The 12,399-nt window shown below is 39.0% G+C and overlaps 1 protein-coding gene across 1 annotated transcript in view; it reads right to left on the minus strand.

Moving 5' to 3' along the window:
- DNAH7 (dynein axonemal heavy chain 7) overlaps positions 1 to 11,992 on the minus strand; it is a 117,403-nt gene extending 105,411 nt beyond the window's left edge. Inside the window, exons 1-8 of the mRNA XM_052793210.1 lie at positions 11,919 to 11,992; positions 7,314 to 7,379; positions 6,737 to 6,845; positions 6,485 to 6,638; positions 5,462 to 5,555; positions 4,029 to 4,209; positions 3,026 to 3,101; positions 874 to 999 (exon numbers count right to left, since the gene is read on the minus strand). Of these exons, the coding sequence (XP_052649170.1) occupies positions 874 to 999; positions 3,026 to 3,101; positions 4,029 to 4,209; positions 5,462 to 5,555; positions 6,485 to 6,638; positions 6,737 to 6,845; positions 7,314 to 7,379; positions 11,919 to 11,933 (821 nt within the window). The 5' untranslated portion in view covers positions 11,934 to 11,992. The remainder of the gene's footprint in view (positions 1 to 873; positions 1,000 to 3,025; positions 3,102 to 4,028; positions 4,210 to 5,461; positions 5,556 to 6,484; positions 6,639 to 6,736; positions 6,846 to 7,313; positions 7,380 to 11,918) is intronic.
- Positions 11,993 to 12,399: the final 407 nt, after the last annotated feature.

The raw sequence follows: 12,399 nt of genomic DNA on the forward strand, positions 1-12,399 counted from the left end.
AGCAGTTTGGTCTACTCTGGGAAGCAGAAAATAATAGCCCTTCCAATGCCTTTTTCCCTTGTTAATCAGATAAGAGGAAAAAACGTAAGTGCCCTGCTAGGCAAGACAGTAACCATTCTCTTCTAGGGAGAGAGACTGTTTTGAATATTCCTGACCTGAGAAAGATGGAAAAAAAGCGTCAAATTTAAATAGAGATTAAGTGACTATATTAAAAGCAAGAAAGACTATTTAAGAAATGGAAGTCATATCCAAAAATAAATTATTTTTCAAACATGTCAGAAGCAGGCAGCTTGCCAGAGTCTGTAAGATAACAAAGAGAAAATTTTTAAAAAAATTTTAAAAAGGGAGAGCTTAGAGAAGATAAGATCATAGCAGCTCCATTCTGGAGCCTTTCTGTACAAGGAACATGGTGTCTCAAATCGAAGTGTCAGTGGAACATGCTGTAGAAAAAAAAACAAACCAAAAAACAAAATCACAAATTGCCAGGTGCAGATGGCGCTTCACCGAAGCTCTAAAGAAAATCAAGTACAGAACAGCTAAACTATTCAACTTTCATGTGTAGCTTCTTACTTAAAACTGCCTAGATACCAAAGGAAATGAAGATGGCAAAGCATTCTGTATGATTTCTGGGGAAGTACAGATAAGAAAGCTTGGCCTCTACAGAGGAACAGGTGGCAAAAACTCTTCAAAGGATAAAGTTAGAAGGAACACAGGCAAATATATTTGGGATAATGGCTTTTGAACAAAGCCATCATATCCATGATCAGTGTTCAGACCCATATATTGTAGCAGTCTCAAATTCAATAGGGCAGCTTGGAAATCTTAAGATGTCACCATCCATTATTTCCCTACATAGATTCTGATCATACTTACTTAAATGAGGTCTCCCATAAGTTCAAAAGAGCAAGCATTGAAGGATTTATTGCGTGCAAATTTTCTTTCATGTAACTGCAAGCCGACAAGAAAGACTTGTTCCAAGGTTTTGGCACCACTTTTATTCTAAAAAAAACCAACCACAAAACGAACAAGAAACAGTAGGATGAATGTAGCTGTGCTAAGAACCAAAATATTTATACATTTGCTTTAAGATACTTGTTTCGCATCCCAGAAAGCACAGAATTCAGGAGACACATCTAGCTTTCTGCTCATTATTCGGATTCCAAAAAAAGTCTTCAAATATTGACCATGGTATAAAAAGAAATAATGTGAGAGAAATATTGGCCAAATCCTAAGAGATCTGTAACCTATTCATAGTCCCTTATATTTAGCATGTAATAAAATCATTATACATATATAACGTATTTAGTCAATTAATATGCAATTTTCTACAATAAGTAGTATCTATGTTTATGGTCATCACATCAAATCTGTAAAAACTCATAAATTTAGAGCATTTTCATAAACTCGGTCTGCTTTCAAATTTTTAAAAACATTAAGCTATTTTGGTGGGGGGTTTATATACTCATAGCCTTTTTTTGCTTTACAAATTGTCTTTTTCTACAGGCACAGTCTGATTTTACTAATAAAATATTAAGCATTGCAACTTAAGGAGTATACATTGCAACCTTTAGATTGCAAACGAAAAGCAAAACCACTTCTGACAAATTTGTCACGTATTTGTAATTCTTTTGTTCTCATTTTCATAATGAACTCCTTTAAAAAAAAATCTGATATAAAATAAAATTTTTATCCATTGCTTAGTGAATCTGCATTCTATAGGAGACAGAAAAAGTAGCTACAGGAAGTTAAAAAACTTGAAGTTTTTCCACATTTATCTTACATAGTTCTTTAGAAGAAAGTTTCATATTTCAAATACTGTTAATGGAGTAAAACTGTTTTACCAATTATTATTCTACTAGGAGAACTTTGTACTTTTGGTTTGCGTGTAAGCATGTGACATAAGCTTATATACAAACTACTGTGATGTCCTACACAGTTCCTAGAAGACATAGAAGATCTACAAAGAATCAGATGTAGGATGGCCTCTTACCCAGGGGATACAACAACAACAATAAATTCAACATATGTTCCTTCTCTTTTTAAGATGCAAGTTTCTTAAGTAACATCTGTCACAGCCACCCCTTCTATTATATTCTAATGCCTACCATTTGACATCTAAAAGCATCTACCTCAGGCCACAGGCCAGAAATTATTTATAACAAAAACTTTTCTGTTTTTAAAATCACTCAGTAATGCTACCCCCAATATAGAGCCTGTTTGATATTGGTGGAAATGTTCTGTTTCTGCAGCATTTTTAAGATTTCATTCCTCTACAAGGAAAATTTATTGTACCAGTTTTTGGCTGTACCTCTTCACTTTCATATCTCAGGAAGAATTAAAGTATGTCCTAGGAAAGCTGATACTAGGTATGCTGATCCACACTGGACAGATGTACAATCTTGGGAGTGCCACTATACTCGCTTTCAGTACACTGCAGACTTTTTAAGTCAAGTGTGAATGGAATGGAGATAGTCCATTACTCTGAACAAAGGCCACATCCATCCACTCCAGTATGGAGGTTGCTACATACTGGAAAACCCAGCCAGAAAAGCTAGGCATCTACCACTGTTTATACTACATATTGCTGAATTGTTCTGAGGAACAAAACAGTCTGTATTTACTGCATTCTTAAACCTGTATGTATTGAGCCAAACTGTCACAATCTGTAAATAAGACAGAGCTTCAGTGAAATCTATGCAGAACGTGACATTGTTCCATTGATTACAATGCAGTTTATACATAAGCATTTGGCCTGCTATATCAAATGCTGTGGCATTAATTGCGAGACTTCTTACCAGTTAAGCACTGCTAAACAAAACTAATTCCAAGCAACCTTTCAAGGTAGACGCATATTTTTCAGGATTTTTCCAAAGATGCTGTATAATCATTACTTGAATTTACATAACTAATAACTAAGTCTTATTCACAGCTGACACTGACTACCACTATTAAGACTGGTCCTTATACTTGTTATTCTACCCCACTGTTCTCTAGTCAGTGTTTTTAAATAAATATATTTTCTTACTCTGCACGATGAGGTAGAAGAAAATCTTCCTTCTTGTCTTCATCTGTTTCCCTGGTGTCTCTTAAAACAAAGTCAACTGAAAAAAGCATTTAAAAAAAAAAAAAAAAAAGAAAAAGAAAAGCCAAAATAGGCTTAGCGAAGGAATAGAATCATTTATGTTGGAAAAGACCCTTAAGAACATCAAGTCCAACTGTTAACCTAACACTGCCAAGTCCACCACCAAACCATGTCCCTAAGCGCTGCATCTACACGTCTTTTAAATACCTCCAGGGATGGTGACTCCACTAGTTCCCTGAGCAGCCTGTTCCAATGCTTGACAACTCTTTCGGTGAAGAACTTTTTTCTAATATCCAATCTAAACCTCCCCTGGTGCAATTTGAGGCTGTTTCCTCTTGCCCCATCACTTGTTATTTGGGAGAAGAGACTGACACCCACCTCGCTACAACCTCCTTTCAGGTAGTTGTAGAGAGCAGTAAGGTTTCCCCTGAGCCTCCTTTTCTCCAGACTAAACAACCCCAGTTCCCTCAGCTGCTTCTCATAGGACTTGTTCTCTAGACCCTTCACTAGCTTCATTGCTCTTTTTTGGACATGCTCCAGCACCTTAAAGTCTCAACAAAAACGTCCGAACGCACAACTCATTGAGATGAACAGTTTTATCTAGATACACATGAAAATTGATTTAGGAGAAAGCTATACTATTAAATAGGGATTTATAAAATAAAACAATGTTTTTAAAAAGTGTTGAAAGATCAAAAATAATGACTATCATCTTTGGTCATTACAAGGATAAGAAAATGTGAGTATTCTTTTTATTAAAATGTGCCTTAAACATCCAGGAGAGCACTTTATTCTTTTTATTAAAATGTGCCTTAAACATCCAGGATAGCACTTTCATATCACTCTTCCACAATGGTAGCCCTCAGCAGTGAACAGCACTCAACAATGAACACTTCTGAATATTAGCAACTTAGGAGAAAATGCAAGTAAACTCCTAGAAATCTACCTATAGCCTTTTTTACACTCAGAAGATAGCCTTCTTTCATTTCATCAATCAGTGAATGCATACGTTCATCAAGTACTTTCAGATGTTGTGGAATTAAAGCTAAGATGTGGTCTAGCCATGATTCATCCATTGCGGCCACATTTGCTATATCAATTCCATGGTGAATGTAATAGTAGTATTTCTGCAGAATAAAAGAATAAGATGCATCAGTTAAGTCCAGTACTAGATAGTCATTGCTACTACAGGTTTAGCTAGAGATATGGGCTTATTTAGTAAAAATAAATGTAATTAGTACTAAGTACTGACTTATGTTGTAAATTACATACACATCACTACATCTGATGTAAATACCTTCATCAGCCTGCTGAACACTAGTGGGTAGAATAACGATAAAAAGCTGTTGAGAGAGAAAAATGGGATATAGTAGCATAAGCCTCATTCCATTTCTCTGATAAGAGCTAAATAACAAAAATTTCATTGAAGAATGGACATATCTCATAGAAATCTGGCTTTTGCTTTGGTTTTGCTTTTACAGTTCTGGTGAGATACCTCTCCTTTGCACTGTCCAGTACCAACCTTTTCCTTAAATAAATTTTCAATATATATTCATCTATCTCATCATTCCAGTGCCACCATTATTATCAATTAGCTCTTGGACTGGACCATATATTCAAAAAGAAAGCCATGCATTCTGCAGAGTTTTGTGTTGATATGCAACATAGAGCTAAACATAGAGCTAACGCATTGCTCAGAATATGAATGTATAACCACAAATAAGTACATTTGCTTGTATATCAGCATTTAAACAGGTATGTGAAATCTGATAAACAAAACTTCAGAGCATTAAGGGAAACAGATGAAGAAACATATCAGCCCACATTCAAAGACATGCAAAATGGAATATCAACTGGAAGATTACCAATGTCAGGAAGCAACACATTAACTTATCTCAATCAATTTATCCCCAAATGAACTTAATCTATTTTAAATATATATAAATCACAAAATTGTGTATACAGTTGTGTCATACAACGTATCTTAAGCCAGAATGAGAATGAAGAACATCCTAGCCATTAGATGAGAGTAACCCGAAGAGAATTGTCTTATGGATTCTATCTGCTCAGACTAAGCAGTGCACTGTCCCTTGCAAGTTACTCTCACCTTCAGCAAGTGTAGAAAAGATTCATTTACTGCTTCCTGGCATTGGTTATCCTCCAGTTACTATTCCATTCTGCAATTCTTTGAATCATTCATACATTCCTAATGCTCCATTCTCAACAGTATCACTATAAATAATATATTGTGTGAAACTAATAGTGGAAGAATATGTCACTGTCAGTCATGTCTCATTGTGTCAATCATCTTGTCAATATTTACAATAAATTACTGGCACTGTATTTCCTTTAATACTGTAGAAAACAGTCTTTAGCTACCAAAATATCTTTCTCTATTGGTGTAGATGAATCTGCTCTTGGAGGCTGGGTTCCATCAAGGGATGGAAGCTGTTCTTCAGTAAGGTCTTGCTGCCTGAGACAAAAAAAACAAAGAGTATGCATCACATTCTTCAGATACATTTTACTGGCATAAGTAATTGTCGTGGTTTAACCCCAGCCAGCAACTAAGCACCACGCAGCCGCCCACTCAGTTCCCCCCCACCCAGTGGGATGGGGGAGAATATCGGGAAAAGAAGCAAAACCCGTGGGTTGAGATAAGAACGGTTTAATAGAACAGAAAAGAAGAAACTAATAATGATAATGATAACACTAATAAAATGACAACAGTAATAACGAAAGGATTGGAATGTACAAATGATGTGCAGTGCAATTGCTCACCACCCGGCGACTGACACCCAGCCAGTCCCCGAGCGGCGATTCCCCCACCCCCCCTTCCCAGTTCATATACTAGATGGGACATCACATGGTATGGAATACCCCGTTGGCCAGTTGGGGTCAGCTGCCCTGGCTGTGTCCTGTGCCAACTTCTTGTGCCCCTCCAGCTTTCTTGCTGGCTGGGCATGAGAAGCTGAAAAATCCTTGACTTTAGTCTAAACACTACTGAGCAACAACTGAAGACATCAGTGTTATCAACATTCTTCTCATACTGAACTCAAAACATAGCACTGTACCAGCTACTAGGAAGACAGTTAACTCTATCCCAGCTGAAACCAGGACAGTAATATATAGCCATTCTACATGTCAGTTGTGAACAAACAAAACAAAAAAAGGGAACTGGCAAAACTTTACAATGAGCACAAGACATTCTGATTCAAAAAGAACACTGAAGCATGTGACCAAGTTTGTGCTTTACCTGCTAAAGTTCAGCTTTTAAAATTGGTGATATAGTTCATGCTCATATACATACTTTCAATTTGCAATCATCAAAATTTTGAAATAATTTAAAATTTGGTACATCTATCAAAAAGGAAAGCCACATTATTCAAAGATAAGGAAACTCACAGTATAATGTCAACAAGAGTGCTTCTGAAACTTTCATGGGTTTTTTTCAGATGACTGCTGCTCTGCAATGTGGAAGTTGATGGCCCAGCACCTGCTTCATTATCTCTAGAATCCTGTATCTTGTGTGTCTTGCACCTCACCTTCAAATATTCTCCTGGCAGAAAATACATGAAATTAAGTTTAAAAAATGTTAAACATATGTTCATGTTTCTGAGAAGTTTTCTTCAGTAGTACTAAAAATGTTAACTTTACCAGGTGAATACTCATTTTTTACAGTAAACTCATCTGACTCATCATCTTTCTGTTCTTTGCTCAGATGGAATGAAGGACAAGTCTGCTGCCACAGTGGTTTAGTCCTTGCCTGGAATAAATATTTTATATTTTAGTTTTACGCTTGTTGTAGGTGCTACTAACACACTTCAAGACTTCTTAAATATAGTAAATCAAAGAAACTGTAGCCTAATATACAGCAGGAATAAGGCAGCATAAAAATCATACAATAAACTACTACTATTACATTGCCCTCAAATTCTAAATATCCAGACCATTAGAGATAAGCATGTTAAACTTATATGTGATATTTGCAAACTCTCTAGTTTTATACCTTACTTAAATATTTTCAAACTTGTTCAGATATTCCACTTACAATGTTTTCCAAATACTGAAATATAAACAATGCTCCACATACAGACATAATATACATACATAGTGCAGAGAGAGAGAATATACACCTCAGCATATATTTGAATGAGAGCCATGGTCTTTACATAACCATGCTGTCACACATACTTGAAAATGAAAGCTTACAAAAAAAAGCCAACACAACTACCTGAGACAACTTAGGTAATAAGTTCACTGTTCTCTTTGCCAACTCCCCTTGGCCACTTGGACTGGGCTTGAGAAAAAAAGGAAAGGAAAATCACAACTAGACATTCAAATTACTACTAATATTAGACTTCCAGAAGTACTTAAACATGTAATCTAGCTATAATTCCATTTTTATCTCGTATATAATAATTTTTACACCTACAATTTCATGTCACTTCCCTTATTCTTCCTAGAGTGTTTCCATGTAGAATTCAACTTTCTCAAATGCCTTCAAAAAAATCACAGCTCTGAAAAATTAAGTTTAGGCTGGGAAGCATTTATGTTACCTTTTTGCCAAGATATACATTAAAGCATTACAAGATACCATGAAATAATACAAATAAAAAATTAAATTTTTTATTCCCATTCTTCGGTCAACATTTCTTAAAACACAAAATGGTCCTTTTTTTCTAACCCACTTTCATTTAAAAGCGCCCAGTATTCTCCGCTTTTCCACAACACTGATCCCTTAGCATCAGACATCAAAGCTGTCTGTCCAAAAGCACCCTCTGACCATGCCCGGGACTCTGGCTAGCACATTTTAGCAAGGTACAGCACCTTCCTATAAACAAACAAGACAATCTAGTTGTAAAATTATTTAAAATTGGCTCTAACACAACTGCCTTTCACTATTCTTCTATTTCTCCTCTGTTTCACACCAGTGCAAATACCCCTGGCACTGCCCACACCACCTCTTTCCATGCAGCTGCACTTGCAGTAATACTGCATGTCTATGCTACAGCCATCCTCTTTCTGCTTTGTGTCTTCTGCAAAGGCTGTAACAGAGGAAAGACACAAAGCACAGAAAGTTTGTGTAGACATACCCAAGCTAACTTTAAACAAGTCAGGTTGGCTATCATTTGCAATACAGCTGCTGTGGTGTAGAACTCACACAAGTTTTTGGCATTTAAATATTTACATGAATTTTGCAGTCAAGGATAAACTCTGGCAATTCCCAAGCCAAAAATCAAATCAGGCTCTGAAGAAAACCTCCTTCAAAATACAGGAATTTGTCAGTGATAAAATATCTATAGACATACATTAGCAGTTGTTACCAATCTCTTCATAAACTAATTTGTGGTCCAACTTGTGAAAGGGGAGCAAACTCATTCCAGCTCTAGGGAGTTCCTCCCCTAAACATGGTGGGGATAAACAACGTGACTACCAGTAGCTGCAAAAGTGAGCCATACAACAAAACGTTTTAAGTATCTTGTTTCAAAATCAACAGCACTACTCTTCTAATGAACATGAGATTTATCCCCCTTTCTCTCCCCAAATGAGATTAAACACATGCCTGGTGAATTAGAGTACTCTAAACACCAAACAGGCCAATTTTGATATTTTTAATCTAGCTTTTTGGCAATCACAGAAAAGGTGACTGAAGACTTTGCCACAAGAACCACATAACTCTTTCAGTCCCTTATTTAATGCTCTCACCAGTCTGTCTTTCAGTTAGGCATGGTCCATGTGCAAGATTTTTCACACCTCGAAATTTTAATGCCCATACCAACCTCATGGTCTGCAGTGACACAGATGAAGAACTTATTTCAGCATAAATGAGGGAAAAACAGTATTATAACCAATACAGAAAGATTTACCTGACAAACCTGCTTTTTGTCTGGTAATTGTAACTCTACTGGGAAAATACGAAGCCATTTATTTCTCTGTAGTCTAACATACTCAACTGCAAAAAGATTCTTAACACAGACCTTGTTAACAGCTACCAGTCTTTTCTAATACTAGCATGAATACATCTCCTAATAGTGTATCTGCACTGCATCATAAAACCACTGCTTACCAAGCCAATAAGCCTATAGGATGTAGCGTAGCCTATGGACAGAGTTTAGACTGGTTTGGACACAGCTCTATACAAACATGCTATGATAGAATCACAGAAAAAAATAGGCTGAAAAGGGCCTCTGATTATCCGCTCTCCTTCTCAAAGCAGTACTAACTACAAAAAATTAGGTCAGATTGCACAGGGCCTTGTCCAGTTGAGATCTGAAGTTCTCTAAAGCCGCTGCCTCTCTGGGCAACCTTCTCCCCTGCTCAATCATCTCACTGTAAAGAATGTCATCCTTATGCTTAGTCAGAATTTCCCTCCCTGCAGCTTGAGAGCATTGCCTCTCTTCCTGCTGCTGCACAGCACCAAGAGGAATCCAGCACCATTTTCTCTCTCGTTCAGGCACTGGAAGACAGTAACTACATTCCTCCACCCCCTTCTCTTCTCCAAGCTGAACACATACATTTTCCTCAGGCTCTCTTCATACACCAAGTGCTCCAGTCCCCTAACCATCCCAGTAGTGATCTGATGGACTCTGGTTTGTCAACAGCTTTACAGCTGCTGGACTGGAGCTGGCTCAGGCAAAGTCACCTTAGGTGGTTCTGAACTTTGAGTATAGACAGGCTCTTTCTTCTCCATATCTTGCATAATGAGACTGAAATATAAAGCTCATTGTTTCTCTAGTCCAGATTCTAAGCTATTGGTGAATGCTATCTACTACCCTCTGAAGGGAATGGATGGGGGGGGGAAAAAAAAAAAAAAAAATCTTTTCTATAGGAGAAAATGGGTTTGAATTCCTAGAAGAGTATTATTTATTTCCCTTAGTGACAAGGTCCACAGCCTTAATTCTTAGATTCCTGGTTAGGAACAAATAACAGAAACCTGGGTATTTTTACAAATAATAGGGCTACAAAAAAAGACTGAGACTATGTTGCGGACACATATTTAGCTAACAGTCGCAAAAGCATTCCAGACACCTTTAGAAGGCCTTGAACAGAATAAACAAGAAGACAAAAAAAGAAAGATGCCAATTAGAAGAACACAGGTGCACATTCCAAGATAAAGGGAACTTGGCACGAAGAACCTCAATTCGGCAGTTTATCTTGACCAATTAGGCTGAGAAAAGTTTCGCATGTTTTACTTAGTATAACCAATTGTGTCCTATGTTTATGCGCGTGGACAGAGTTAGTATAACCAATTATATTTTAGCTTATGGCGCGTGGACAGCTGATGTTTAGCTTGACAAGGTATATAAGCACGCTATTTGGGCAATAAAGGGAGAACAACTTTAACCGTATCGGTGTCCGGTTGTTACTCGGCTCACGTCTCCAGATGGTTCCCTGCAACAAGACTATACCTTGTCTTCATATACAATATTACACTGTTTTGTTTAGACTTTGTTTTGTTGAAAAACATAGAATTCAGCACCACAACTTATACCTCTGAGCTGCTGGTACTCAGTGTTGAAATTAGTTCCACTGAAGACAGTGCCAATATTTTAAAATATTATACTGCAAACTTACTACTGGCAATAAGATGTACTAAAAAGAGAGCCCTGGACAGTGAGATAGTTACGATAGTTAGGAGCAGCCAATTCACACCCTCTAATGTGCACCTCAAGAAGAAACACACCCAAGAAAAAATTGGTGAACTTTTAATTCACTGAAGGAAGTTACTGAATTACTTCACTTTAAATCTCTCACACGTTTCATTAGAGAAAAACAAATCTGAATGAAGACATCAAAATCAAAAGAGACTAAATGAACAGGATTGACTTACTAACAGGAGAACAGCTTGATTTAAGAGGGCAGACTCTGCCTTATAATTACATTAACCAACTACAACCCAATCAGGCCACTAGAGAAATAATACAAATTAGTATTGGTTAATGTCCAGTGATTTAAAACCACATTCATAGCTAAAAGCTTCTATTGGCATTTGTCTTCAGCATTTAAGCTTCCTGCAATTCTGGAAATAAACTGAATTAATTCAAATCTCTTCATGCTTGAAGTTTAAAAAAAACAAAAAAAATAACCCCAAACAACCAAACGGGGAGAGGGCTTATGACGTAACGTTTTGCACCAAGCTAAAGACTGAAATTCATTTCTGTGGTTTATAATGGGATACCTTTAGGAGAGAGTTACTCTCTCTGAAAACACTGCAGAAACAGCAGCCCACATCAAAAAGGTCTGTTTAAATTTGCACTGCTAAAGTAATTAAAGGAAAACTAGGCCGCTGCAAGAACTACATTGCTTCTAAAAACCTGATTTAAGGAGTTCACAGCACAGTTTAATTTTTCTGGAGAGTATCAGTCACGACCAGCCTGCAACTAATGGGACAGTGTACTCAAGCCTTTCTCTGCAAACACGGCTGCCTCACCAGGTCTCCGCTTACAGAGCGCAAGCATTTAAGTGTCAAGGACAAAAAACGTGACCTCAGGAGCTTAATTTAAGCTTGTTATTTAAGGTTTAAAAGAAAAACAACACTTTTCAGATCAGAAGCAGCCCCCTCCGGTAGCCTGGTGCACCCGAGCGTTCTGCTCTCTGCCCCGCGAACAGCCAGCGCTGCCCAGGCACCTCTCCTCAGCCAGCCCGCTGCTCGCCGGCACCCAGTCCTGCCCCACAGCCCCCCCCCCCCCCAAAACAAGGCGGGGGCCGCCACGGACCGCCCAGCCCCCGCCTGCCAGAGCCGGGCAGACACTGTCGGTTCCGGGCTGAAGGAGGCGGAACGGGCGGGCAGAGCTCGGCCTCGGGGCTCCCGCCGTTCCCCCTCAGACCCCAGTACCTGCTCGCTGCCCATGTCTGCGCGGGCGAGGCGGCGTTGCCGCCTTGGGACGACGCCGTTACCTAGCAGCACCGAGCGCGAGCGCAGCCGTTGGCCGCCGCCGCCCCTGGCCGCGCGCGCAGCGAATCCCAACGGGCGGGGGCGGGCGCGAGGCGCGGCTCGGCCCGGGGGTGAGGTGTCGCTGCCGGCCGGCTGCAGCCGAACGCAGCACGGCGAGGGGCAGCTGCTCCGCCGTTCTCCCAGCTCGTAACGCGCTCTCTGAGCGGCAGAAAACTTGCGGTCTTGCGGAGGCCTCCCCCAGACTCTGCTGCAGGGCAGGACGAGGGAGAAACGTCCGGAACTTGAGGCCAAGGAACAGCTGGCTTCCTGCCATCCAGTTAGCTAACAAAGCGACAGCTGCACCTGGTGAAGGACCCTGAAGTTTCAGCAAGGCTACCTGCTCAGGTGTTACTGACTGAAAACATGCAATTTACTAGCTGAT

This window comes from Harpia harpyja, chromosome 7, assembly GCF_026419915.1.
Source record: "Harpia harpyja isolate bHarHar1 chromosome 7, bHarHar1 primary haplotype, whole genome shotgun sequence".
Taxonomy (NCBI): Eukaryota; Metazoa; Chordata; class Aves; order Accipitriformes; family Accipitridae; genus Harpia; species Harpia harpyja.